The following is a 27,112-nucleotide window of genomic DNA, read 5'->3' as shown; positions in this document are numbered from 1 at the left end:
TTTTGTCAAGCAAAAATAGTCTTTATTCAAATTTAATGGAAACAGGGGTCACTATACTTTGCAAGACGGGGAAAAATAAAATTAAAAAAAATTCTTTTCTTTTTAATATAAAACAATATAATCACAATACCAGAATATGGAGCTCTACAGTTTACTTCCTATGGGCTATGCAGGTATCAATTTCTCTTGACTGTGCTATTCACAACGCTGTTAAGTCCAAAAATAGGAAACCAAAGTGGTGGGAAACTGAAGACTTGCACTTTCACTACGTGGCATACATCAAAGGGCATCGATTCAAGGGCAAAACGGTTGAACTCACCACACCTACCTATGCCATCATTCCAGCCCGAGAAGACGTCCGGGTGCCAAGCTCTCCCGTTAGCAGTGGCCAGGCCTGAAAGCCAAGGCGTTTGGATGTCCTACTGTGAGTAAAGGGAGGTTTGAGGAGCTGCTTTCAGTGGAGCGGGAGGCCTGGCGCCAGGAGGTGGTACCGAGGAAGCACTGAGATTGGACAACTGGAGACGCCATTGGGGTTCACTGTACAGCAGCGAGGATGCTCTACTTCACTCCTGTGCTACGGCTACCAACATGTACAAAAGACTTCTCGGCAGTTCCAGCATGGCATAGCCAGTTAGGACCTTGAGTGGGACCTGGAGCTAGACCGGGACGGAGACCTGGAAGCAGACCTGGATGGAGACTTGGACCGAGAGCGCGTTTTTGAAGCTGACTTTGACCTGGAGCGAGACTCTGCGGGGAGACTAGGTTTGGATTTAGAAGTGGATCTTGACCTGGCTCGGGGCTCTGGATTGGGGCCTGCACTCTCGCCCTCAGCCCGGCCTTCCCTCTGGCCAGACTCTGCCTTGGCATGTTCCCGCTCCTTTGAGACTGAGCGGGATGGGGACCGGGAGTGGTCGGTGTCCTCCTTCTTCTTCTTGCTGCTGCTGCTGACCTTGCTGTCACGCTTGCTGCTATGCTTGCGGCTGCGCTCGCTCTTGCTGCGGCTGCGGCTTCGGCTTTCTTCTCTGCTTCTCTTCCTGCCCTTCCGCTTGTCTTTGCTTTTGCTGCGGCTCCGGCTCCGGCTGTCCCCTTTGCTCTGGCTCCGGCTCCGGCTCTTGAGAGGGTTCTTGTCCTGGCTGTGACCCCTGCTCACGCTCCTTCGCTTCTCCTCTGCTCTCCTCTCCTCGCTCCTGCTCCGACTTTTACTGTTGTGGCGGCTGGGGCTGCGGCTCTTGGCTTTGCCAGCGCTGTCGTTGTTCTGGAGCTTGTCTTCGGCATGGTCTTTACTCTTGCTTCGGGTCTTGTCGGGGCTGCGGCTCCGGCTGCGGCTCTTGTTGTCTTTGCTGGGGCTCCGGCTTTTCTCCTTCTTACTGCGGCTTCGGCTCTGGCTGCGGCTGCGGCTCTTACTGCGCGAGTGGGAACCTGACCTGGAAGACACAGGTGCTGGGTGAGTAACGGGAACCAGACCCTCTGCACGTTAGGAAGTGAAGAGCGCACAGGGTCTGTGGGGCTCAATATAATGCACGGAAGCAGGGCAGGTCAAGGGAAGCTGCAGGCCCACCTGGATCGGGATCGGCTCTTTGAATGGCTGCTTTTGCTGCTGCCACTTCGACTTCTGCTCTTCCGGGAATGTCTGCTTCGAGAGCGAGACCTGTGTAGAGAAAAACTTTTTTGAGATAGGGTCTCATTAAGCTTGGCTGGCCTGGAACTTGGTAGGTAGACTAGGCTGGCCTGGAGCTCACAAAAATCTACGTGTCTTACCTCTTGAGACCTGGCATTAAAGGTGTGTACCACCACACACCCAAGTTAGAAAAAACAAAATGGCAATGGGCTGGAGAGCTGGTTCAGTGTTTTAAGAGCACTTATTCTTGCAAAGGACCTGGGTTCAATTCCCAGCACCCACATGGTGGCTCTCAACTGTCTGTAACTCCAGCTCTCGGGGATCCAACAGCCTCCTCCCTCTGACCTCAGCAGACACAAGGCATGTACACGGTTATACAGACATACAAAGCAAAATACCCATAGGCTGTCTAGAGGGGCTGAGGAGATGGTTCAGCAGTTAAGACCATTGGCTGCTTTTGCAGAGGGGCCCAGGTTTAATACCTGCAAAACATGGCAGCTCACAACAGTCTGTAACTTCAATCCCAGGGGCTATGGTGCCTCTATTGACCTTGGCAGATACCATGTATACACACAATGCAAAAACATCCATACACATAAAGTGTTTTAATTTTATAATAAAGAGGCTATCTGGAGTCAACCACCTTTTCTTCAATCAAAAAACTTCTGCTCCACATAAGCTGGGCATCGTGGTAACTTGTAATTCTGGTGCCAGAGAGTCAAAGACAAGAGGTAAGAATGTTCCAGGTTAAAGAGACTCAGTGATCTCTGCTACGTGACTGAGCTGGATCCTGGTCAGGAAACATTCCAGCACAAAGATGCCCATGGAGCACCCAGGTAAATATGAACATGGCTTTGCTATTTGGTGAAGACACAATTATGTATTGTGTTCCTAGGAACATTTAGGGAAGTGCTGTAACTTATGATGTCACAGCACGAACATAATAGTATGTAATAAATACAAAGAAGGAAAGAGAAAGGCAGAGTACTACAAACATATTCAAACTGGTCTTTCAACTTTGAGGTTTGGAAATGACTAGGAAAGGTATGGGGAAGCAGTAAAGTGCATTGGAATGGAAAGCAAACAGGGACAAAGGGCTCTGGTGACAGCTGACAGAATCAACCTGAGCACTAAAATCATGACTGCAGTGAAACACATCACAGCACACCCATCCAGAGATTCCAAAAGAGACATTGCTCAGTACAGTTAACACTCACACAGACAGTGTACCAGGAGTCAGGTACAGAGCTCTACTAAGGCCCTCACCTTGCTGAAATAATAAGCCCTGCCTTATGTTGCAAGCCCTAGCCTTGAGTTCACAGGACATCTAAACTGAGAAAAGTCATAGCTCTCCTCAGGCCTTCATGGAAGCTCTGCTAGAGGCAATCCTGTTTCCTCCAGTGATGCAGAGATCAGGTCTAGCTGGCCATCTCTGCTCGAGGCACCATGGTCACATGTGTTTCTAGCCCATTCTATGACTCAGCTCTCAGAGAGTCCTGCCTCAGAAAAGGACTTTACCTCTGTTTGTATTTGTGATGTGAGTTCAAGAGTTTCACAAATAGATGTTCAGTTCAAAGTTCTGAGTTACTGAACCACATGGAATCATGCTCTGAGAACCCAAAGTGGAGGGCAGGAGTGGGCTGTCCATGTTGGTTAGTGAATTACTGTAGAGTCAACAATACCTTGAGTGACTGCGGCTCCTGGAGTAAGACCGGCGTCGTCTAGAACCTGGCTTGTCTTCAACTAATCTGATTTTTCTGCCGTTGACTTCAGTTCCATCCAGTTTTTCTAGGGCTCTTTTCATATCAGAGTAAGATACAAATTCAATCACACCTTCATTTTTCCGCCCCTTGTGAGCATCTGCATATGTCACTTCTCCTGCTTGGCGCATGTAGTCCTACAAAGAAAAAAAGAATTGAAGCGCAGAAGGCAACTGAAGCTGTGCTGTAGGTGGCAGAAGCCCACGTTCCTTTACAGCCGCAGGCCTCTGTTCTCATTGTCTCAGGTCAGTGTGGTGTGGTCCAGCCAGAGGACAGGGCTGACCTGATGTGTTAGCATGTGACACACTTGATGATAGATTATTTGTGGTCTGCCTTCATTTTGTTGAGTTCTGTCCTGACCAAGTCTGTTTAACAATGAGCATGTCATTTTATGCCATTTCCCTGCTTGCTACATACACAATCTTCCCAGTCACTGCCTCTGCATATTTCTGAAGGCTTCAATTGTCAAGCCAAGAGTGGAGGTTATACCTAGATTGATCACTATTCACAATCCAATCAAGAATGCCTCTGCACAGAATTTTTTGAATTATTTACACAAGTATCTGTTCTGGATAAAGGGGCTGGGAGGCATCCATACTAGGACATACTTAAGTGACCGTGGACATCAGTTATGTTTAGACCAAAATGGGATTACCCTGATAACTGGTAAAAAGCTGGGCCAGTGCTATTACTTTTTAATTTTTATTTTACATGTATGAGTGTTTGCCTGCATGTATGTCTGTGTACTACATGCGTGCCTGGTACTCTCAGAGGGCAGAAGAGTTTTGAGTTCCCTGAAGTAGCAACATACTCAGATCTACCTGAGTGCCTGCCTGGCTGCTTTGTCACCATATGGTGCAAATCCTGCTCCTCTGAAGACCAGCGAGTGTTAACTGCTGAGCCTCTTCAGCAGCCACACTTCAGTGATGGATAATAGATGGTGGCTAATAGATGGCTCCTAACTGTAGCTCCATAGGGAGTGTTTAATCGTTAAGTGCTTATTCCTAATTATAATCACATAGGCAAATGTGGACAGTAATTTTCAACAAAGTTAACTGCTCAAGGTCAGTGAAGTATTCATTAGCAAATGAAAAGAATCCAGTATGGAAATTTTTTTGGATGGGTGGGGAGCTTGACATAGGGCTTCTCTGTGTAGCTTTGGAGCCTGTCCTGGAACTCACTGTGCAGATCAGGCTGGCCTTCAACTTACAGAGATCTACCTGCCTCTGTCTCCAGAGTGCTAGAATTAAAGGTATGTGCCACCATGCCCAACTGGAATAGTTTTTTCTTGAAGCAAAGTTGAGGAGAGTTAATAAAGACCCAGAAAGACACGCCCCATATTATGGCTATGTAAACCCTTTCAAGAGTTGCCTCTTAGTCAGGTGTGGTGGTTATCCCTTTTTAATCACAGCGCATAGAAAGGCAGGAGTTGGGGGCCTGGTCTGTATGGAGTGACTTCCAGGGCTACACAGGTAAACTGGAGTTGTCTCTAAAGCCATTTTTTTCTTTTCTCTTTTCCTTTCCTTCTCTCTCTTTTGAAGACAGGGTTTCATTGTGTAGCTCTGGCTGCCCTGGAATTCGACTCAGAGATCTACCTGCCTCTGCCTCCAGAGTGTTGGTATTAAAGGTTTGAGATACCACTACCAGGCTTCCAAACTTCAAAAAAAAAAAAAAAAAAGTCTTAATAGCTTGAGTAGAAATTAGTAATGACTCTAAAACCTGAGCTTGGTGATAAAGGCCTGTGATTTTAGCTACTCAGAGGGTTAAGCCCAAGGCCTGCATAAACTAAGGGGTGAGTTCAAGGTCAGTCTAGGCAACTTAGTGAGAGTTAACTTCAAATAACGTAAAAGTGTTTGGGCACGGTGACACAGGCCTTTAATCCTAGTGCTCTGGAGGCAAAGGATCTCTAGATGAGTTCAAGGCCAGCCTGGTCTATGCAGTGAAGACTCTGTCTCAACACAAGCCCCCTGCTCCTGCACAAAAAGGGAAAGAGGGCTGGGCATATAGCTCAGTGGTATAGCACTTGCTCAGCATTTGTAAGGCTCAATTTCTAGGACAAAAAGAGATTTATGAGCTGGGTGGTAGTAATGCATGCCGTTAATCTCAGCACTTACTTGGGAGGCAGAGGCAGGATGATCTCTGTGAATTCAAGGTCAGAGAGTTCCAGGATAGCCAGAGCTACACAGAGAGCCCTGTCTCAAAAACCAAAAGATAATATGAATTTAAAGAATTCCTAACTACTATTTTTCTCAACTCATTTTGATTAAAAACAAAACAACAACAGAACCGTTCTAAGACAGTTTTTCTCCCTACCAAGATGAAAAACCAGCACTGTTCTCAAGAAGTGAACTCTGTATCCTGGACAGCCACAGCAGCACAAGAACTTAACGTCTTCCTTCCTGTGGTGCTGAGCTTCAGTCCAGAGCGTTAGGCACTAGCCAGGTAAGTGTCTATTTGTGGTGATAACATGATTAAAGATTGCTGTAGTACCACAAGTATCAGAATGCAAAGCCAGCCACACTAGCTAGGCACACCTTTAATCCCAGGACTCAGGAGACAGAGGTAGATAGATCACTGTTAGTTCAAGGCCTCACTGGGCTACACGAGATTGATCCAATCTAAAAGAGACAGCTCACATAAAAGATCTTAGTTAGCACTTGGTTATCACACTCCTTTAATCCCAAGATTTGAGAGATGGAAGAAGCAAAGGGTCTCATTGAGAAATTTATTCTCCAGCCACACTGAGGATAAGACCTCCACCTGAGGTAGAGGTAAAAGCTAGTGGCATGGCTGCTTTGCTTTTCTGATCTTCACCTTGAGGTTTGAACCCCAATATCAATCTCTGGGTTTTTATTTTTTTTGTGTTACACCTATTAACTCACTACATTCCAACGAAGCCCTGGGCCTTTTAAGGTTTTTTATTTAATATTTTTTATGTACATTGGTGTTTTGCTTACCTGTATGTGTTTGAGGGTGTTAGACCCCCCTGTAACAATAGTTACAGACAATTGTGAGCTGCCATGTGGGTGCTGGTAATTGAACCCGGGTCTTTTGGAAGAGCAGCGAGTGCTCTTAAAGTCTGAGCCATTTCTCCAGTGCCTTTAACCCTGGATCTTAATTTTTGATGCCAACCCTTTCAGACTAAGTTTTTCTTTCCTTTTTTTGAACAAGGTCTACACACTATGGAGTCCTGGCTGGCCTCTAACTTATAGAGCTCTTTCTGCTCGCCTGTCTCCCAAATGTTGGGATTAAAGATGTATGACACCTTGCCCAGTCCATAATGAGTATTTCTTGAAGGAGGGGACAACCCTCACCCCCTGAGATAAGGTTCCACTTCTGGGACTCACTATGTAGACTTAGTTGGCTTTATATTCACAACCTTCCTCCCATCTTAACTGCTTAGCCATGCACACCACCATACCTGACTGAGAAAGAAATCTTACAAAAGGACACAGGCTACACAATTTCATTGTGCCGACACACTGGAAGCTGACAGTTTGCAATGTTCCAGTTTGGGTTTACAGAAACATGGGTCTATGCCACCCCATTACCTCCCTAGAACACTGTGTGCAATGGAAAATTCCATGCAATACAAATGATTTGTACAATTGGTTAGCCTCCTATGTAAAATAGGAGTGGTGTTTTGGTGCCTTTTACACTCCTATAGGACCTTTATCTGGAGAACTGCCCAATGCCATGGCAGTTTTCAAGTATGTAACCCATTACACTGTGAATGCCTACTCTTACCCATGTCCAACCTTAGCTGAGAAGTCTAATGAAGCCCCTTACCTTTAGGTCTTGCCAGCTGCACCGACTTGACAAATTCTCCACAATAAGTCTGTACTCTGTGCGAGTAGGAGGACCATATTTATCTCGACCACTTCTTCTATAACCATATCCACCTTTAGAAGATTCAAACAGATAAGATTACTATAGTGTAGAAAGATGAGACAGCCCACTCTCTTAAAATATGTAACTTAATGTGCTCTCTCCAAACAATAGCATGCATATTTTAATTTAGCCTCACCTTCAATTTCAGAGTTTAAACACGAAAATTTAATAAGTTATAAGCAGCACCACATACTCACCAATTAATATTTATAGTTTAAATTAGCATGTATAAATTAAGAGATATCAACAACTTAGGAAAAGCAAGTTATTAAATCAGTTTACTATTTCACATGGGGAAACAAAAAGAACCTTGTCTCATCTGTATTCTAAGGGACCCTCACCACCCAGGTCTAATTAAGTATGACTGTAGTCATCACATGGCTTCTTCCTTTTTCTGGTCAGCTATTCATGGAAAGGTAACCAAGGTTAACAAATGGAACAGGTCATCTTAGCCTCAAAGGATCTTTTTAATTAAATGTGAAACAATTGCAGTACAGAGGAAAACAAACACATCATTAAACATTGAATATTATTAAACTTATGTTACATCTTATAGAAACAGCTTAAATATAAGTACTTTTAAATAAAACATTACTTTAAAAATCAGCAATTATTAACAAAGGTGTGTTACTGATACAAATATGTCCTTCAAATGCTTACTGCGTCCAGAACCGTAACTGCCATCCCGACGTGGGCCTCGGGCATGCTCAACAATGACTCGCTCACCACAGAGGTCTTTGCCGTTCAGTTCATAAACAGCATCATCTGCATCACGCAGATCGTCAAACTCCACAAAACCATACCTAAAAGAGAGCAAACAAGACTTGGTTAGCGCCACTGGCAACCAGCTTCACTAACATGTCAGAAATCAACGGGGTTCATGCTTAGCACAGGCTGGGGGTTGCAAACTAAGGGCCAAGTTACTCTTTTCTGTAGCCAAAACCACCTTGTTTTGTGCCAACAGGCAACTGCAAGAGTCAGAAGGCTGTGTAAAGTCTTAAACCAAAGGCTGCACTTGTAAAACTGCAACTCACCCTCTTGCAGTTTTACAAGCATACCTTAGGTGCAGCTGGGTCTCAACTGATGTACTGATTTAGTAACTGCTAAGTCATGTTCAAAGTATAAAGCAGGTAAAAGTCACAGTATCTTAAGTCTCTTTTGTCAAAGAATTTTTCAAAGTTCTTGTTTTCTATCTAAACAGATTAGTCACAAATTACTAGTCTAGAAATTACTGGAGAAAAACATCTAGAGCTGCTTACTTCCCCTGTGGGATTCCAAGTTCATTTCCATGGTGTCTGGAGATAGGCTGGAGTGGTCTACATACAACTGTACAAGCATCTATATTGTAATTCTAGGTACTTTCAAGCAAAGGTGGTTTACTACATGTAGGGGAACCATCCCCCCAAATCCTTTTAATGCTTGCTATAGACTAGTTTGTTAAGCCAAGTACAGAATCTGTAAAATACTTATAATCAAGGTTAAACTCCTTTGAATGAAAATTTAGTTTGGTCTATGAAAGGCCTGCTTTGTGAACACTGTATTTAAACAAACAAACAAACAAACAAACAAACAAACAAACCAAAGCCATCTTGCCATCCTGCTGAGTCACAAAAAAGAGTTCCAAGCCAGTTCTTTAGACTCTTGCAAGCTGTGTACACAGTGCAAATGATGTTCCTCTTTATACACAGTGACACTGAACACAGGTCACATGATTTGCCAGGGACAACAACAAAAATCTCAGGACTTTCTTTGGGGGTAGGGGAGGAAGGGTTTCACTGTGGAACTCCGGCTGGCCCTGAACTTAGCCTCCCCCTGTGTGGGAATTACAGGTGTGTGCCACTGTGCCTACCTAGTCCAGTTTCTTGAGTTTGTAATGTACTAGTTAAAATGTCAAATGAGAAGCCCAAATTGCTGAAATTCACATTTACTAAAAAGAGTTCTTTCCAAACAAATCTCTCAAGGTGACAAAGTCCAAGTCAAGCTTTGAAGTTTGTTTTGTTTTGAAATGTGTGTGTCATGGCTCCTGTGTGGAGGTCAGAGGACAACTTGTGGGAATTGGTTCTCTTCTTCCACCACATGGTCCCCAAGGATTGAAATCAGATAGTTCACGTTGGCAGAAAGTGCCTTTACCCACTGAGGTATCTTGGTGATCGCCCTTTTGTTTTGGAGGGTTCTTTATGTTAAAAATGTCTAAGAGGCATGCAAACTTTAAGGAAAATGAAAGAAACAAAATAAAAAGACACACCAGACACACTAGTTACTTAACAGAAAGTGTTTTCATAACACCTGCCTATGTAGCTCTGTGGAGACTTTTAAACAGGCTTCCACTGGCTGGAGTTTGGAGCAGATTAATAAGAATTGTCTTAAGAAAGCAAATAAAATAAAGTCTTCCTGACCACTCATGTTCAAAATTGCTTGCCTGTCACTAAAATCCCCTAACATACACTATACTGCAGCTACCTTTCCCTTCCTAGGTAAACTGAATCATTAACAGAGGTAATTTTGTCTTTTGAGACAAGGTCTCACTACAGCCCTAGCTGGCCTTGAACTCAAGAGATCCACCTGCCTCTGTCTTCAGTGCTGGTATTAAAGGCATCTGTCACCATACCTGGCAAGGTAAAGTTTTCCAAAAAGCAGATTAAAAAAAACCTAACAAACCCAACCAATATTTTGGCTTGGTTTAGGATCTACTTAAAGAGATCACAAAATACCAAAAAGAACAAAGTATGGACCTGCTCTGCTCTCCTCTGCTCATGGTATCACTGCCCTTAGCACCAGGTGATAGAAGCAGACACTGAGCAGAAGGATGGGCAAGAGCAGCAGAAGGATGGGCAAGAGCACTTGTCATAGGCAACGAGGAGATGGCTTTCCCTCTCTAAGCGGTACCCACTGGGTCAGTACCTGTCAATGATCAGAAATGACTTCATGTGAGGTCACAACAGCACTGACTTCTACAGACTAAAATAAATCACAGGAAAAGCAAAAATTTTCCTCAAACACTTAAGGTTTATCATTATAATCACAGAATCACACAAGACCCTAAGCTCTGCAGGGCAAATGAGGCAGAAGTCCATGTGCTGTGGGCTCAGGTAAGCTTCCCCTTAGGCTCCTGTGTAATGCAGCTCTCAGCAGAGGTCACCCCATTCTATGGCTTACATGACCTTTCAGGGGAAGCAGTCACTAAACATAAATCATTGTTCACACAGACCAGTCTCTACCAATTGAGGCTGAAGCAGGATATAGGGACGATTCATGATGCCAGAGGAAAATGGCCCCTGTAATCTTTCCTAATATTTACTTTAAAAACTCCACAGGGGATCATTTAGTAGCCATTATGGGGGGAGGGGGCTACTTATTCAAATAGTTGACTTAACGTTCAGTTTATTTCACAGGAAAACTTTGCTGACTCCTGTGAAAAGCTTAAAAATCTATTTGGAAAATTTCAATGGCAAAGTCCAGATTAAAGATCAAATCAGATTATCAGATTGTCACTTCTCTGCCACTGGCACGCTAGATGTTAATACCAGAGAAATGGGGACCTCAGGTTCTGGGGATGGAACAAATAGTAGGTCAGTGTGTTTCCACCAAAATGCTCTCTACCCAGATTTGCTTTCTGTGGGCAGGTCCAGTGAATGCTCTCCGCCCACCCCGCAATAGGCAGCAGCCTGGGTAAGTAATAAAATGTCACCTAGTAGTCATTAATATTCACAGCACTCAAGAGCTAGGTACCAGTAAACCCGTTTCACAAATGAGAAACTGAGGCACAAATGTTAAAGAACTTTCATTAAAAATTCAGCAGGACTGGTGTGCAGAGCTGACTCACAAATACATTAAGATGGTCAGCAAGCCCTAGCCTGCTGTAGGGCTGGTTCTGTAAGGAACCAACTCCACAGCAAACTTATTGTTTGTGCCTAATTGTCAAATAAGAGTATATATGTCTCAACATCAAGAGTATAACAAATGAGTGGATAATTTAAACTTTCAAAATTGGGCAGGACTAGACCAAGAGGTCTGTAGCACCAGAGGTCAGGGATAAATTTAGCATTTTATTGTCTAAGACAGCTTTTAAAACTGGGGGTCCCAAACTGGTTTTAAACACCTTTAAAGTCCTTTAGCTTAATTTTCACATCTTCAAAAAGCGAATCTTTCTGACTAATATCAGATTCTCCAAAGATCAACCTGAATCCCTCTTTTTTTTTTGAGACTTATGCAGCCCTGGCTTTCCTAGAACTCAGACATCACCTGCCTCTCTGTCTCCTGAGTGCTGGGATTAAAGGCATCATCACTGCACAGCTAATAAGTACATTTTTAACATTAAATATTAACTTGAATACCCACCCACTTTGCACTTTACAGCAAGTAATATGAAAATGACCTACTCTCAAAAACACAACAACAAAGCTCTTTGGAATTTCCTGTCCACAAAGGAGAGATCTGAGGCATACATGTGACTTTATCACACGACAAAGCACCCGGTGGGACTTCTAAGCCTTACAAAAGGTGAAAACAAGACCCGGACTCTCTAACTCTACCCTGCCACTGCTATATTAAAAACACTGTTAGAGATTCTAGCGTGAGACTGATGACTGTGAGGGAATGGGGAGAAGAACTTGAGTGCAGGCCCTATCTAGCAGAGACTGGTTAAAAACCCACATCTCGACTTCCTCTAGGGTGGCAGGCAGCCTTTCACACTTTCTCTGTTATATGTAAGCACTATCAAACACACACCACTTCAATTAAACCAAAAAAAAAAAATCAGTGTTTCTCTACTGCTTCTTCCCAAAGTGTTTTCCTGGCTTATCCTGACAAATACAGACAAAAGAATGAGGGCGAGAGAGCTGGTGTCACTTTCTCCTTGATGGAGCTTTAGGACTGAAACAAGTCCAGTGGGGTACCTGCACAGCGTAAAGCAAAGCCATGTTGTACCCATGGCAGCTCAGATTTTGGTCCATTCTATGCAGTGCTCTAGTCTTCCTCATGCACAGCTGATGTACTCCTCAGGTTACTACTGGTCAAACTGAAAAGGTACAACTGGGATGACATACTGGTTTCAATACAAGGTCTTTGAAGATGTCCATTTTAGAAATGCTAATCACATTTCTTGCAAGAGTTATCACCCAAGTTCACACTGCTGCCAAACAGGCTTTCTCTGACTCCAGTGCTTGTAAATACCAAAGGTCCTGAACACCACTAGGTTTGCATTTTCCTTTATGTTCTACCAAAGAGGATGCCACTTATCTCATCCTCTTCAGAATACTTAGGGTTGTCTTCCAAACATCCTCACTCATCAGAGACTGGAGAACAGGCCTGGGGGAGAAATGATAAGCATGGCTGGCCTGGAGATGAGCTACTCAATGACTAATTGAGCAGGTGTGACTAGGGGTGCTGCTGGGGAGTGGATATAAGGAGCAGGGAAAGCAAGCCTCCATGCGACTGCGGACACCCAACACTGCTTACCGAGGAGCATGCCTCGGATGATCTCTCAATAAGGAAAATGTGCCCCTTTCCACAGTGAATCTCTGCTCACCTTTGTCCTAAAACTGTGCCACATGCTTTTCTTTGTATGTGGACATGACAGTCCTCAGCCAACCATCAGCAGGATGTGAGTTTTGCTTTCCCAATGTGGTGAGCCATTCCCACATTCACTCATTTTCCTTGTAAGAACCGAACCTCTCCATGGCTGGTCAGGATTAGGGATGTTGCTGTAGCCAAGGAAAAATTTTCATCTGTTGAAGTTAACCCACAGGGTGGCTTGAACCCTCAATCTAGAGCCAGTAGCACTGTATTTTGAGGGCAGAGCCCTTAATCTGCCCTGAAAGAAATGGTATTCAGTGAACAGGAATCAAACAGCTTTTTTTTTTTCCAAAGCACTCAGTTGATCCTAGGCTTCAGCCAACTTGGGTCTTAAGAGGTGAAGAGGGCACACTGACAGAACAGTAAAGAGTAATTCTCAATAGCTGCATCAAGTGCACAGCAACCTGTAGAACAAAGACAGTTCTACAGCCAACTCTTGTGCTCAAGTGAGGCCAACTTGGAGAAGCGTGTGAATGAGAACAGAGTAACTGCCCTGATTCCACCGGTCTGCAGCATCCCAGGGCACCAGCAGCCAGGCCCTCACAGCACATTAACCAGTGTCACATTTACTGCTTAGCATCAGTGGTCATGGGTGTGAGCTGACTTCCCCAGTGACTGAGGGAGTTTACAACCCATGGTGGCAAGCTGCTGCTCCAGGAGCAGGTTCCTGATAACCTTTCTGAGACAGGAAGGAGGATGCTCTTGGCTTTCTGCCCTCCCTTTCTTTAGTCTCAGAGGAGGGAAGGCCATCAAGGCCACCCGGAGAAGGTGGAAGACTTACCCGTGCTCACTCAGTGGCAGAGCTGGGGTGCGACTTCAGGGCTCACCATTACCCAGCCTGGGGCTCTTTCACGTCGGCAAACTGGCAGTTCCCGCACACCAAGAGCTCTCTGATTAGAGCTAGTGTGGATTCCTGGTCTGCAAACGGTTGGCCACAGCTCAGTCTGCACTTGATCTTTCCCCACCTTCAAAGAAGAAAACCTACCTCATGATTTCTCTCTTCCAGAGCCCCTAATCACCTGATTCACTCCCAACAAACCTTGCAACCATCTCTGACTACTCTCCTCTGGTTATCCACTGTGTCTATTGTCAATTTTGCTAATTTTCTCCATGTGCTGGGTCCTTGGGATTGTTTCTGTCTGATCACAATTCCACACTACAGCTATTTCACTCAGGCACTTGTCACTTTTGTTGTAGTGGGGAAAGCCAGAAACAAAATTACTCTACTGCTTAGAAGTCTATGACTCCTCTAATATCTTTATGTACTTAAACACTTTGACTACACAAGCTGAACCCTTTCAACCTTCTTGCTTATGGCTGAGAAGCACCTCCTTCAGCAAGCCTGAGAACCTTGTGCGCCTGATACTCATCCAGCCATTTCTCTAGCTAGCGCTCCCATCTGTTTTGTGTCTTATAAGGCAATGCTTTTCTTTTCAAGCCTTGTTTCTTTTTGTTTGTGCTTATCTCGTCACTTCATTATGAGGGCTTTGACATAATAGAGGCTAGCACCTACTGGGTATTTAGCACAGTGCTTGGCTCATAGTAAAGAAGTATTTTATTTTCTGTAGTATTTCATTTGTTACTTAGAATAAATTTGAAGAGTAAATTATTATTTTCACTCATGATGAGAAAACTAAGGCATGGAGAAGCCAGGCAGCTTGTTCATGGTCAGGAAGCATTCAAGCGGTAGAGCCGGAGGTGAACCCAGGCCCAGGACTCTTGAACCCCAGCTTTAAGACACAGAACCCAAAGCCTTTGAAAGGCTTCTCTTGTTCCCCACAGTCCCAAATAGAATCTTTTCTATTTAATAAGCACTGATGCTTGACTTAACCATAATCTAACCTCAGATAAGCCAGGTGGTAGCAGTTTTTTGATACAGCAGGGTGAAGTCTCCAGAGAAAAAGGACATTGGTCTTGGGGTAGGGTGAAGCACTCTAAGCTGGGGCATGAGACAACCAGGTTACTTTCACTCTTGTCTTTTGGTTCCCATTAGCCAGTGTCAGCCATCTGGTCCTTCCGAAAACATGTGTGGGTTCAGAACATAACAGACTAGAAGAATAGAGGAAAAATAAGATTATTCTGTGCAATCTCCATGCTGGAGGTCCCGCGTCAACCCCTGTAGTCTGTCTTTGCTTCTAAGGGTCAGCAAAAATTAGATAAGGATAAAGATACTTGGACCTAGTTGTGGTGATGTGAGTGATCACCAAAGATATTACTTAAGGATACATTTAGTTTTGCAAAGGGATGGTGATTGGGACCAAAATATTTCTATTTATGCATGAATATTAGGAGAAAAAAATGGGCCACGTATTAGGTTTACAGACTTCCAAATATGAACACTTCAGTAGCAATGGATGGTACAGTACAACATCTAAGACTTGATTCAATTTTAATGTCAAGCTACTCAACCCCACTAGCACTCCTTCAAGTTCCTTTGTAATAGTAACCAATCCCGATTTCCCTATGTCTTGTTTGTTATGTGTCAAGCATCACAGGAAGCACTCATTGTTTTACTAAAGTCTTCCCAACTCTGAGGTCTAGTGCCATCTCCTAGACAGAGAATTAAGACTTGGAGCTGCTGCTGGGTCTCTGGCCAAGGCTACTCAAAATCTGAGATTCTTCAAACTCTGATCCTAAGCCTGCGCCAGGTCGGGCTCTGCCACCTTCCACACCAACAGAAAGCAGTTCTTAACAAGAGAATCCGGAAAAACAGGGGTTCCAGGAGCATGGGCATGAGAAGACAAATGTCCACATGGTGACCACAGCTATGTGCACAGGCAGAGATATAACTGGAGTGTATGAATACTATTAAGTTGTAAATGTTTCCTACTAAGCCACTAGTGGGAACAAAAATAGCTATAAAAATTTCAACAGTTTGAGGGCTCTGATTCATCAATAGACTAATCCAACGAGTTTATGATCTGATGGAATTATTAGGAAGTAGTGAAAACTTGTGGATTTGGCCTAGTTGGAGCACCAATGTGTATTTGGGGGATATGTACACCCTTTCTTGTTTCTCTGCCTTTCAGTAATCACAAGGTGAGCAGTCTCCACCACTACAGGTTCCAACTGATAAAGACACTCTTAACAGAGGTCCATAGCCAGGGAACCAGCTGAGCATGGACTGAAACCTCTAAAATGGCAAGTTCTTCTTTTAAGTGTACTTGCTTGGGTATTCAGTTACAACAATGAAAAATGACTAACATGGACTCAATCATTTGATGAGAAAAAAACAAAAACAAAACTTCAACGACAAAGAAATAGCCATATTTTAGGTCTCCAGGTTTGTTCTGATTTTTAGCTGGAGACTGAACCCAGGGACTGACTTAGGCTTGCTAGGCAAGTACTACTCCACCACTGAGTTAAATCCCCAACCCAAGCCCCTGGTCTAAAGCCACAGTACAGATACCAGACCATCTTTAAAGAAATATTCACATACCGAGGTGAGAAAGATAAAAAAACTAAATAAAACAAGTAAGCAGATTTTTAAAGTATTACTCTGTAATTGGACAATTTATCTGCCAAGTTGCTTCCATCACCCTAAACTATTTAAAAAATAAACGCAGCAAGCTGGTGGTTTGGCTTTGTGGTACAAGGCCCCGGGATTGTGTAGCCCTGGCTGCCCTGGAACTCTCTATGTAGGTCAAGCAGTCCTCAAATGCAGAGATCCACCTGCTTCTGCCTCCCAAGTGCTGCGATTAAAGGCCAACACCTCCAACCCTGAAACAACACTGTTAAAGAGCTAAGTATACAAAGCCACTTCACTGGGCCCTTACAATATTCTTAGCCTAGGAAATGGGATGTTTAGAAAGCAACACATTTGTAAATAATGTGTGGATCAAACTATAGTAACCATAATCTCCCTGTCATTACTAAATACTAAAAAAGCTGCTTTCCTTAAAGGGGTATGAGGTAGCAGGGGCCCAAAATTACACCCATGTCTCTTTTTCAATTTTCTGACACTTAAAAAGTCTCACACTAAAGTTCATGAAGTGTAAACCATAAGCTAAAGACAAGTTTACTTACTGACCTCATTGTTACCAGTTCAGAATACATCTCTTGGGACACAAAACAACATGTACCGTACCACTATGTTCATCATGCCCACTCACCAAAACAAGGATACATTCACCAAACAGTGCTATCCAAATCCACACTAAAGCCACACACAGCCGCTTCATCATCTAAATACAAGGAGCAGGTTGTCAGGAGATAAGCTCTCAAAGCTTACATCTCTGGGACCATCTCAGCTGTTTACAGGTTCTGGGTAGCTAGCTGCCTACTCTTTTTCACTTCAATTTTGTTAAAGATGCTAATGTCATTTCTTGGAAACACATTTTCCCCAAACTGGCCATTTCATTATTTTAACAAAAACTTCAAGTTCTTTTAGTATCTACCTCCTCACTACACCACACGATGCCCGTTGAGTCTTGACCGTCTGGGCAGGCTGCTTTCAAAGCTCCCCTTAGTCAGTCCCCCTCTTCTTTCTAGTTCTTGGATGTCTGTTCCGGCACTAGCTACCATGCCTGGCATTAGCTATTATTATCTCTAGCCTAGGACTTTCACTTCAGTCCATCAAAGTTGTCCAGGGCCTTGCCTTAAAAAAGAGCACAATATGGACCTTTGCTTGAAGGATATTCTAAGATCAGAGGCTGTAGGGACAGCAAAACACTGGAATTAGGGCTGACACTGACATACATCCTACCCCAGGTGGCCATGACGAGGATTAACCTGGGATGCCCCATCCATTCTCTACCTAAGGCCTACACTGTAAGTACAGCCTGTCTCACTCTAGGTTTATTAGAAGTCTCTGAAAGACTACAGGGTGAACAGGCCAGGGAATGCAGACTACCCTTCAGGCAGGAAAGGAGCAACAGCACAGAAGCCTGACTCACCACAGTGATATAGCCGGCGTGTGAATAAAAATAATCTGAAGTTTTTGGGCTTTCAAAAATTCATTCTGTAACCTTGGCCTGTCAGACACATACCTCAGTTTCCTACTAGCACAAACTAGGGATACCATTTGTTTATAAAGTGCTCTGATATAGTCAGCTGAAGTAGAAACTACACAGCTGGTAAGATGAGAAAGTGGATAAAGGCGTTTTTCACCAAGCCTGACAACCTTAGTTGAATCCTGGCAAACTACAAGGTGGAAGGAGAGAACTGATTCCCAAAAGTTTTCCTGTGATCTCTACACATGTGCGGTGGCACATCCCACCCTCACAAATGGATATATATATCCATACAAAACAAATGTTTTCTACTGAGTCCAGTGTTAGCTCACACATCTGTAAGTACCATTCCCCATATTCTCTCAGATATGTGGAGTACTTTTTTTTCTGTCTAAGTTATCTGGAAGAATCACAAATCTCCAAGAACCCAAATCATACATATTATTCAGCCTTCATTCTGTGCTCTAAGAGATAACTCACACAGCCCTCTCATTTGTGTAGTCATCTCAATGAGAAAATGAGGAACAAGATACTAAATGAAGAATGGAATTTTAAAATGTAATTACATGTAATGTTTATTCATAACACAAACCAGGAGTTTGGTACCCAAGAAAAGAGAACTGGAGCCAGGGTAATTTATGTTAGAAATATTTAAAGTGTAGTCTTGTTTCTTATCATTGATTTCTCAGAAAAGTCTAAATTTCTCATCATGTTTTGAGAAAAGAAGTAACATTATAGATTGGCTGGCTGCATCTGTAACACTTACATGACTACCAAAACAATGGCAGAACATTACTTCATCTGGGGGTCTTTTCCTTTCCTTTCTTTCAGGACAAAGTTTCACATGGTCTGGGCTGACCTCAAACTCCCTAAGTAGTCAAAGATACTGCTGTATTCCTGAGTCTGCTATTTCTACCTCCCAAGTGCTGGGACTACAAGTACATGCCACCACACCTGGTTGGATTTGTTTTTTTGAGACTGGATTTATTTTTTTCTTTTCCTTTCCTTTCCTTTCCTTTCTTTCTGAGACAAGGACTCATTACATTGCCTAGACTGGCCTTCACCTGAATAGCTGGCACTATTTATCAGTAGACACCACCACATCCAGTTTCAGCAGCAGTAAAGATGTTAAACAGTACCATGGTCAATGCCAGTGAGATGGCCATGTGTGTGTTCTTAGCTTCTGTGGGTGTTCTTGTAACGGGTTATGGTTCTTTTTGTTTTTGAGATAGGGTTTTACTATGTGGTGCTAGTTGACCTAGAACTCACAGATTTGCTTGCCTCTGCCTGTAGGATTAAAAGTGTGCACCACCATGCATTAAGATCTCTGTGTGCTCATTTCAATGGGCACTAATGAATTTTGTTCCATGAAATATGTCTTAAGATAAAATGCAAAAAAGATTTTCATGCACGATATCCAACACAGGGTTATTTATAACAGCTAGAATTAGGAAACAATCTAGGGGAACAGCTAGACAAGGAATTTTAGGCAACCAACAGTGAAGATTTCAATATAACAAGAAAATTACACAAGACAAACAAAAAGTTTGTTTGTACATGTACAACACATGGGGATGTACCTTAGTTGGAGTGTTTGCTTAGCCTGAATGAAGCTCTCGGTTTGATCCCTGTCATAAAGAATCCCAGCAGTTGGGTGGAAGAGGGCAGGAATATCAGGTAATCAAGGGCATCCTTGGCTATTATAGTGAGTTTAAGGCCAGCCTTGGTAAAAAAAAGACATCTGCAACATGTAGTTCAGATTGGCTTTGAACATACAACCATTTTGCCTCAGCTCCCTAATATCTCCTTTTTATTGTTTGTTTTTTAAGACAGGGTTTTCTTCCTAACAGGCCTGGCTGTCTGGGAACTCAATTTGCAGATCAGACTGGACTTAAACTCATAGAAATCACCTGCCACTGCCTGGCTTTCTTTCTGTTTTTTACATTGTCTGAATTACTTACAAGCCACACATAATCTCTAAGTCAAAAGTTACTGTTAAAAAAAAAAAAAAAGTTAAAAAATAAAAACCACAGTGCTTAAAACAGTATAATACAGTTTAGTTGAAAATTCAGAAAACAAAGAGTTCTTAAACAAAGGTAGTAAAAATATTATTTGTGGCTGGAGAGATGGCTCATTAGTTACCATCACTCTGGCTGTTTTTCCAGAGGACCTAGGTTCAGTTCCTGGCACCCACACTGTGGCTCACAACTGTCTGTAACACCATTTCCAGGAGATCTGCTAGCCTATTCTGGCACCAGACACCCATGTTGTACAGACACACATGTAGGGAAAACACAAACATACATAAAATTAACCAAAACAAAATCTATTGGTTTGAAAATCAAGACTACCAGAAAACATAAAAACCCACATATACTTTTATGCCCCAAATCCTAAAGATGTGCAAAAAAAGCTTTACATAAAGAATATTTTCCAGTGCCACATAAGCATAAAACAGTTAAAAAAATAATAATCCAAATGTATTCTAACCTCGCCTTAAAGTCAGATCACAGAGGTTGGAGGTTGTTTATCTTGCACAGAGCCTGGGGTTGGGTCCCTACCACAATGCAACACACCATACAAGGCAGGTTGTTGGAGTTAGAATATTCACAAAGACAGACAGACCAGGCAAACAGGCAACTATGTGTCACATGACACCAAGTTGGTTGAAAAAAAAAAGGGGGGGAGAGACAAGAAACACATGTATGCATGTATGTATACCTGGGCATGGTAGCAGATCATAGAGTTTGAGGTCAGCCATGACTACACAGTGAGTCTCAAAAAACAAACAAACAAACAAACAAACAAACAACCCAACTCCTCCACACAAAAGAAATGTATTTGTTAAAGATGGGATATGACTAAAGGTCAAACCACATGCCCAAGTGCAGGCAGTATCTTCTCTTAATGACCTTTTGTCCTCCTTTCTCTATGTCAGAAAAGAGTTAAACATGTAAAACTGTCATAATGGGAAATGTATTTTGAAGAAAAAGTAAAATATAATTAATTCCTAACCAGACTCAAATGCTTGAGAGACACAGTTCAAGTAGCACACTACCTTTAAGACTGGAAGATGATCTTAAGATAATGGGATACTGGGGCTTTGTTAAGGAAAAGTATAGACTTGTGTCATCACTAAACAGAGAAGCATTTACCTACTATTTGGCAGTGGCTCAACTCATCAGAAATCCATAACTTGTAATATTACCTTAGTTAGTCCTCCTTCGTTCTCTCTCTAAAGGACAAGCTCCTGAGAAGACTTCAGTCCATGAAGAAATTGTATGCATAGGTTTTGGGGGTGGCAGAGGTTCCTCTCAGTAATAGGCCCAGTGGTGCTTGACTAGGATGGGTAAACACAAGGACCTAACTCACTACTAGAGTTTTAAAACAAACACACACCCAAGCTTTATACCACTCTTAAGTTTTAAACAAAAGTAAAGACAAAACCTACCCAGTAATACTGGAAATGAAAACAAAACAAACAAACCACCAGTCCCCACCAATTTAAAGTTTTCTATTGAAACTCTACCCACCTACTATTTATTTCACTGTCATATCAAATGCAGGCTCTGACAGTTACAGCTCACTTTCTCTTGAGGGCTTTAACTTAAGACTTTAGCCAGATAAAGAGAGAAAACCTCAGTGGTTTGGGAACTTATTCTTCTAGCTCTTAAACAGGTAAATCACATCACCTAAGGATATAATAAGTTACTCAAAAAACTAAAAGATCTGTGACTATAATTACAAGACGTTTGTGGCAAGAAATTTTTGTGCATAAAAACAAAAAAGCCCACACATTATAAGAAGTGATTAATAAAAAAAGAAAATCTATACACTCTACGTGTAATCAAAGCTAACAAAAGCCACTATAAAGCTGAAGGGATAGGAAAAGGCACTAATGGTTTTGTCTCCTTGGGAAACCCCCAGAATTCCATCTGAAACACGCTTGCCCACAATGGCACCCGGTGGATTATGGTCAGTCAATATGCATCATACCTGTAGTCCCTGTAAGAACCACCTGTTTCCAAGTTCTCTAAAAGAGGTAGGTTGGGAAACATTGAATTGACTGTATGTGTGCCTCTTTCCAAGAGGTCACAAAAATCTTCCCCTGGACATTAAATCTCTATTCTGTATGTTATTCCTTACCTAATTAATTCTCAACTTTACCCACAACCCATCTGCCAACACCTACAAGATATCTCATCTTAATAAATTCAAACTCTAGCAATTCTTTAAAGCCCTCTAATCCAAAATCTGTTCTAGAGTTCAATCCAGAATTGTTCAGACACTTCCCTGTAAGAAAGTTCACCATCACACCAGGCTGAAGACTAGGAACTTAACACCCACAGCTACATTTCCCTTCTGTTTAACCACTTCCTTCATTCAGCTTTCCTTGTATCTCTACCTTGTCCTTCTCTTCTCCTCAAGTCATTTTCTTCTGTAATGATTTCTGAATTATGCTAGGTCATACTGTATGTATGGAATTAAGACACTTGTCTTTAAATCTTAGAAATACTTTCCATTCTTTAATTCAACCTTATCTATAACATCATGCACATCATCCATCATTTGGCAATATAAAACTCAGGCGGTTAAAGTCCTGAGAGTGTCTGTCCTCTTAGCACGCCCCTGAATTGTTCCATGCTTCCTTCAATTCTATTCATGCTTTAAATTTTAGTGCAAAACTTTTTTTAAAAAAAAAATCTTAATTTTTTATTTTCTTTTTATATTTATTCTTTTGAATTTATTTATTTTTTAAATGTGTTTGGATGGTTTGCTGCATGTATGTCTGTGCACCAAATACCTGCCTAGTGTGTCATGTGGGTGCTAAGAATTGAACCCAGGTCCTCTGGGAAAACAGCCAGTGCTCCTAACTATGGAGCCATCACTCCAGCCCCACTAATGTAAAACTCTTAATAGTTGTTTCAGGTTTGGTGTTAAATTTCTAGATCCTTTCATGAGGTTTGGTCCAAGCTAGAAGACAACCTACAATTGATCATTCCTAGACCACCTCCTTACCAATTAAACAATGTGTTCCTAGACACTTCTCTTTCTTCAAGCCCGAGTAAATCCAGACTTCAAAGATGATTTTAAGTAAAACCTATTCTGGACTGGAGAGATGGCTCAGCATTCAGAGCACTGGCTGCTCTTCTAGAGGACTTGGGGTCAATTCCCAGCACCCATATGGCAGCTCACAACTGTTCCAGTTCCAGGGGATCTGACACCCTCACACAAACATGCAGGCAAAAGACATCAATGCACATAAAATAAACAGCCAAAAATAAAAAAAGTAAATTTATTTCACATTATACTTGTCTAAGTTTTAGCTGAGAAACAGCATTTCTTGATTGAAAATGCATGTCAATCATAACAGTTTAGTCAGAAACAAAACAGTTCTGTTGCCTTCCTCAATTCATGTAGCACAAGTGGGCATCCTGTTGGTGGGTTAGTAATACATCTGACCGACTCATCAGTTTTATCCTATTACCTTTTCCAACTCTCATCCACACTCTGTGAAAACAGACCTCACCAAATAACACAGGTATCAAACACTTGAGAGCGGACATGCTTCCTAATGACTTCAGTACAGTGGATGGCAAAAGTACTCTGCCTCATCTTCCTCTTTCATGTGAATGAGAAAAGAGGTTCAGAGAAACTAAGTCACTTGCTCAAAGAAACAAAGTGTGGACCTAGGATTTGACTCTCACTTTTCTAAAACCCATGTTTCCCCACAAAAATTAGTTATTCTGTCAACTTTCTTGGGCTGTAGGGGGAAAAAAATGGGAGGAGGGGGTGTTAATCTCTCACATGTAAGGTAAGTACCACAAAAAAAGCAAGCCTCTCCTGCTGTCTAATACTTTCTGTAAGAACTGTTACGTTCACTGAAAATGAGAAATTGTCTAAACCCGTTAGATGAATCCATTACTGTAAACATTTCATCGAAGTCTTGTCTTCTAAGTGTCAATTCGAAATCCAGACAGTCTGAGAACGTTTTTGGCTCATGTGTAACTCATACTAAGGAATATTTCTTCTCAAATTTCAGTTACTACTGGTCTCATTGGACCAACAGCAAAGTCTTAAAAAAACAAAACAAAACAAACAAAAACAAAATCAAGAGCTCAGGCGGTGGTGGTGCACGCCTTTAACCCCAGTGCTTGGGAGGCAGAGACAGGTGGATCTTTGTGATTTCGAGGCCAGCCTGGTCTACAGAGCTACTTCCATGACAGCCGGGGCCACACAGAGAAACCTTGTCTCGAGAAACCAAAGACAACCAACCAAACAAAACCAAGGGCTCCTCTAACACTCAAGGTTTAGAGCCTCCAATGCCGTTCCGCTGCTTAACGCCTTTCAAGTCCTACCTAGTATTTCTCAGCTCCCAAGTAACGTATGCTCGCATCTTCTCCGTTCCCCTTGAACCTGGTAGACTCTGCTAGCCCTGTTGCGCCGAAGCAGATTAGGAATACAAGCCCAGACCGTACGGGGGAAGCTGTTAAGTAGGCAATTCCGAGATGTGTATCCACCTGCACCAGGAGTCGACGCAGACCTAGTTATTTTCTGGCAAGCTGGAGAACCGAAACCACAACGTGGAAACTGTACGGACTCCAAGATAACGAGCTACGACTTTAATTTACTCTAGTAAAGGAAGAGAGGCAAGGCTTTCAGCGCGGCAAGACGATACTTTCGAAACTGTCACTACACTACTCAAACTAGAGTCTCCCGCCCGAAAAAAAGTGCCGCACACAGAAAAGCCAGAGCTCCTGTACCGGAAACACGCGCCGGGAACCCTCTGGCCCGCCAGGTAGGGGACCAGGGAGAAGGGAGCCGGAAACCTCGGCTGCTCCCAGCAGCCCCAGAGCGGAAAAGGCCCGGCTCTCCACGGAGACGAAGCAGGCCTCGGTCCCGCGGCCCAGCGAGGGAAACCCAGGCCTCCCCGGCGCCCGGAGCCCCAGCCCAACCCGGGCCGCCGTCCCCATTATCCCGCCACCACCCCCGCCCGCGCAGGCGCAGTGGGAGCCGGGCCTACCCGCGCCCCCGAGGCGCCGCCGCCATGGCGGAGCAGAGGAGGCCGGCGGCGGCTTAGCGCCCAGAGAGCGCCGCACTCGCGTGCCCGCGGCCTCCCAGCCACCGCCGCGGCCCTGTCAGCCCCCCGGCCGGGCCCTCCGCCGCCCTCCTCACCCGTTCTTCAGATCCACCTCCAGGATCTTCCCGTAGCCCTTAAAGAAGCGCTCCACATCGCGCTCCCGGGCCTGGTAGCTCAGGCGGCCGATGTACACGCGCGGCATCCCGGCGGCGGCGGCTGGCCCCGGCCCCCCTCAGGCGGCGGCCGGCGAAGGGAAAGCGCGGCAGCGGCGGCGGTAACGGGCGGGCGGCGGGACGGACGCAGCCGAAACCCGGCGACGTACGCGAGCACGCAGCTCGAGAGCGCGCGCCCCCGCTCTCTCCCTCCCCTCCGGGCGGAGGGGAACGGGAGGGAGCGCGCGCCCGCCCGCTTCCCGCCCGGCCAGGGCTGGGGGAAGGGCCTTTCTTGGAGGCGCGCCGGCGCGGGGCGGGGCCTGGCCGGGTGAGCGACAGCTACAGCGCGTCTTCTCGCGAGTGCGGCGTGGCGTCCGCACTGCCCCCGGAAGTGTCTGCGCGAGTGCGCGCCGAGCCGGTGTTCCAACCATTGTCCCTTTCTCCCGGAGTGTTTCTGCTTCGGAGTCGTTTGCGGTTCAGCGTTCCGGAGGGAAGCTGTGATTCCGCGACCTTGAGACCATTTCCTTTTCTCTCGGGTCTCTGAGCCTCCTTTATCTTCCGTGTAGGGTTGTCTTGACAATTATGATACTGGGTACGTAAAACAGTGTTCACATAAACGATACCGTATTATTTTTGTGGTGCTGTGGACCGAATTCAGGACCTCACGGTTGTTAGCAAGTTTTCTACCACTGTTACATACCAGGTCTATTTTTTTTTGGGGGGGGGGGATACAGGCTCTACTCACTATGTAAACCAGGGTGGTCTCGAACTCAGAGATCTGTGTGCTACCTCCCGAGTGCTGAGACTGAAGGTGTGCACCACTATGCCCAGCCAGTTTAATAACTTGCAGTTAAAATTTGGCACGACAGGAGAATTTTCTAACCTTTAAGATTGTCATATATAGGTGTCCAGTGTACTGCCAGAATAATCAAATGGCTTGGAAGCGCTTGTTCTGGGGCATCTGGGAGCTCAGTTTTGATTGGTTCCCTTTCAGCTTTACCTGTCACTGAGGAGTTTTGTTTCTATTCTGCATTCTCAATTCATGTGCAGTTTCCATCCCAGAGGCAGTTTCTTAAACATTCTTTCAGAAGTTGTTACTGTACAGTTCTTGGCTTTTCTTTTTAGACAAGAACATTTTATATTCAATGGCTTTGAATTCCAGAAACCTATTGTAGCCTTCTAAGAATTGATAGTTCAGGTGTCGGTCGCCACACCTAATTTTTGGTTATTTTGAAAATAATTCCAGAAGTGTATTAAAGGCACTCAGGACCATTTTTGTTTCATAACACACCATTTTATACATAGTGCCTGACATGGTCACCACAGGGTTCAACCTTTGGTTTTTGATAATTGCCACAATCAGTGACTATGTATATTCATGTAGGATCTATTCCTGAAAATAGGAGTATTAACATTTGTCTAGCCTAGGTCTGATCCTCAGCCACACACACATTCCAATTTGGAAGTAGGGAAATTAGGTTAAAGAGCATGAGCATTTTCTTTATTTTGGGACACAGTCTCATTTAGTCGCCTAAGCTGGCCTTGAATTCACAGCAGTCCTCTTGCCTCAGCGTCTTTTGTGCGGAGAATGCAGGCATGTGTTACTATGCCTGGTTTAGTATGTGTAACTTGGTGGCTGTTGTCTCAAATATCTAACATGTTATCAAATAATCAAATCCTTTGACCTTTGTCAATCCAGCAAAAGTGGTATCCCCTAAGGCCACTTAATTTACAATCATCTCTTGAGGGAGTGAGCCTTTCTTCGTGTTCTCCATGTCCTCTTCTAGCCTCTGAGGGCATCTGCGTGCACTTGCTACTTTCTATACACCTTGACACGTTTTCCTTTGTGTGTTTTACCCTATGCCCATTTTACTTGATTCATAGCTCACTATAGACTAGGAAAACCAGTTTGCCAAATGAATTGCAAATATTTCGCCAGTATTTTGCCATTGCCATGTTTTTGTTGTGTGAGGTCAGAGGACTTTAAGGAAATGCTTCTCTCCTACTTTGATGGTGTGATGCAGGAACTGAACTCAGATCCCCAGACCTGTGTGACACTTTTTTAAAAACCCGTTGAACCTTCT

The 27,112-nt window shown here is 43.7% G+C and overlaps 1 protein-coding gene across 1 annotated transcript; it reads right to left on the bottom strand.

Annotated features, from left to right (window-relative positions):
• Srsf4 (serine and arginine rich splicing factor 4) lies at positions 1-25,261 on the bottom strand. Its single transcript, XM_051188962.1, has 6 exons — positions 24,972-25,261; positions 7,930-8,072; positions 7,168-7,280; positions 3,301-3,515; positions 1,559-1,648; positions 1-1,424 (listed from the first exon to the last, which is right to left on the bottom strand). Exons 1-6 carry the CDS (start codon positions 25,076-25,078, stop codon positions 632-634), a joined length of 1,461 nt encoding a protein of 486 aa, XP_051044919.1. The 5' UTR covers positions 25,079-25,261; the 3' UTR covers positions 1-631.
• Positions 25,262-27,112: the final 1,851 nt, after the last annotated feature.

Source organism: Phodopus roborovskii, unplaced genomic scaffold, assembly GCF_943737965.1.
Source record: "Phodopus roborovskii unplaced genomic scaffold, PHOROB, whole genome shotgun sequence".
In the NCBI taxonomy this organism is placed as follows: Eukaryota; Metazoa; Chordata; class Mammalia; order Rodentia; family Cricetidae; genus Phodopus; species Phodopus roborovskii.
The sequence above is the reverse complement of the archived record's forward strand: the minus strand, read 5'-3'. Positions and strand labels throughout refer to the sequence as shown.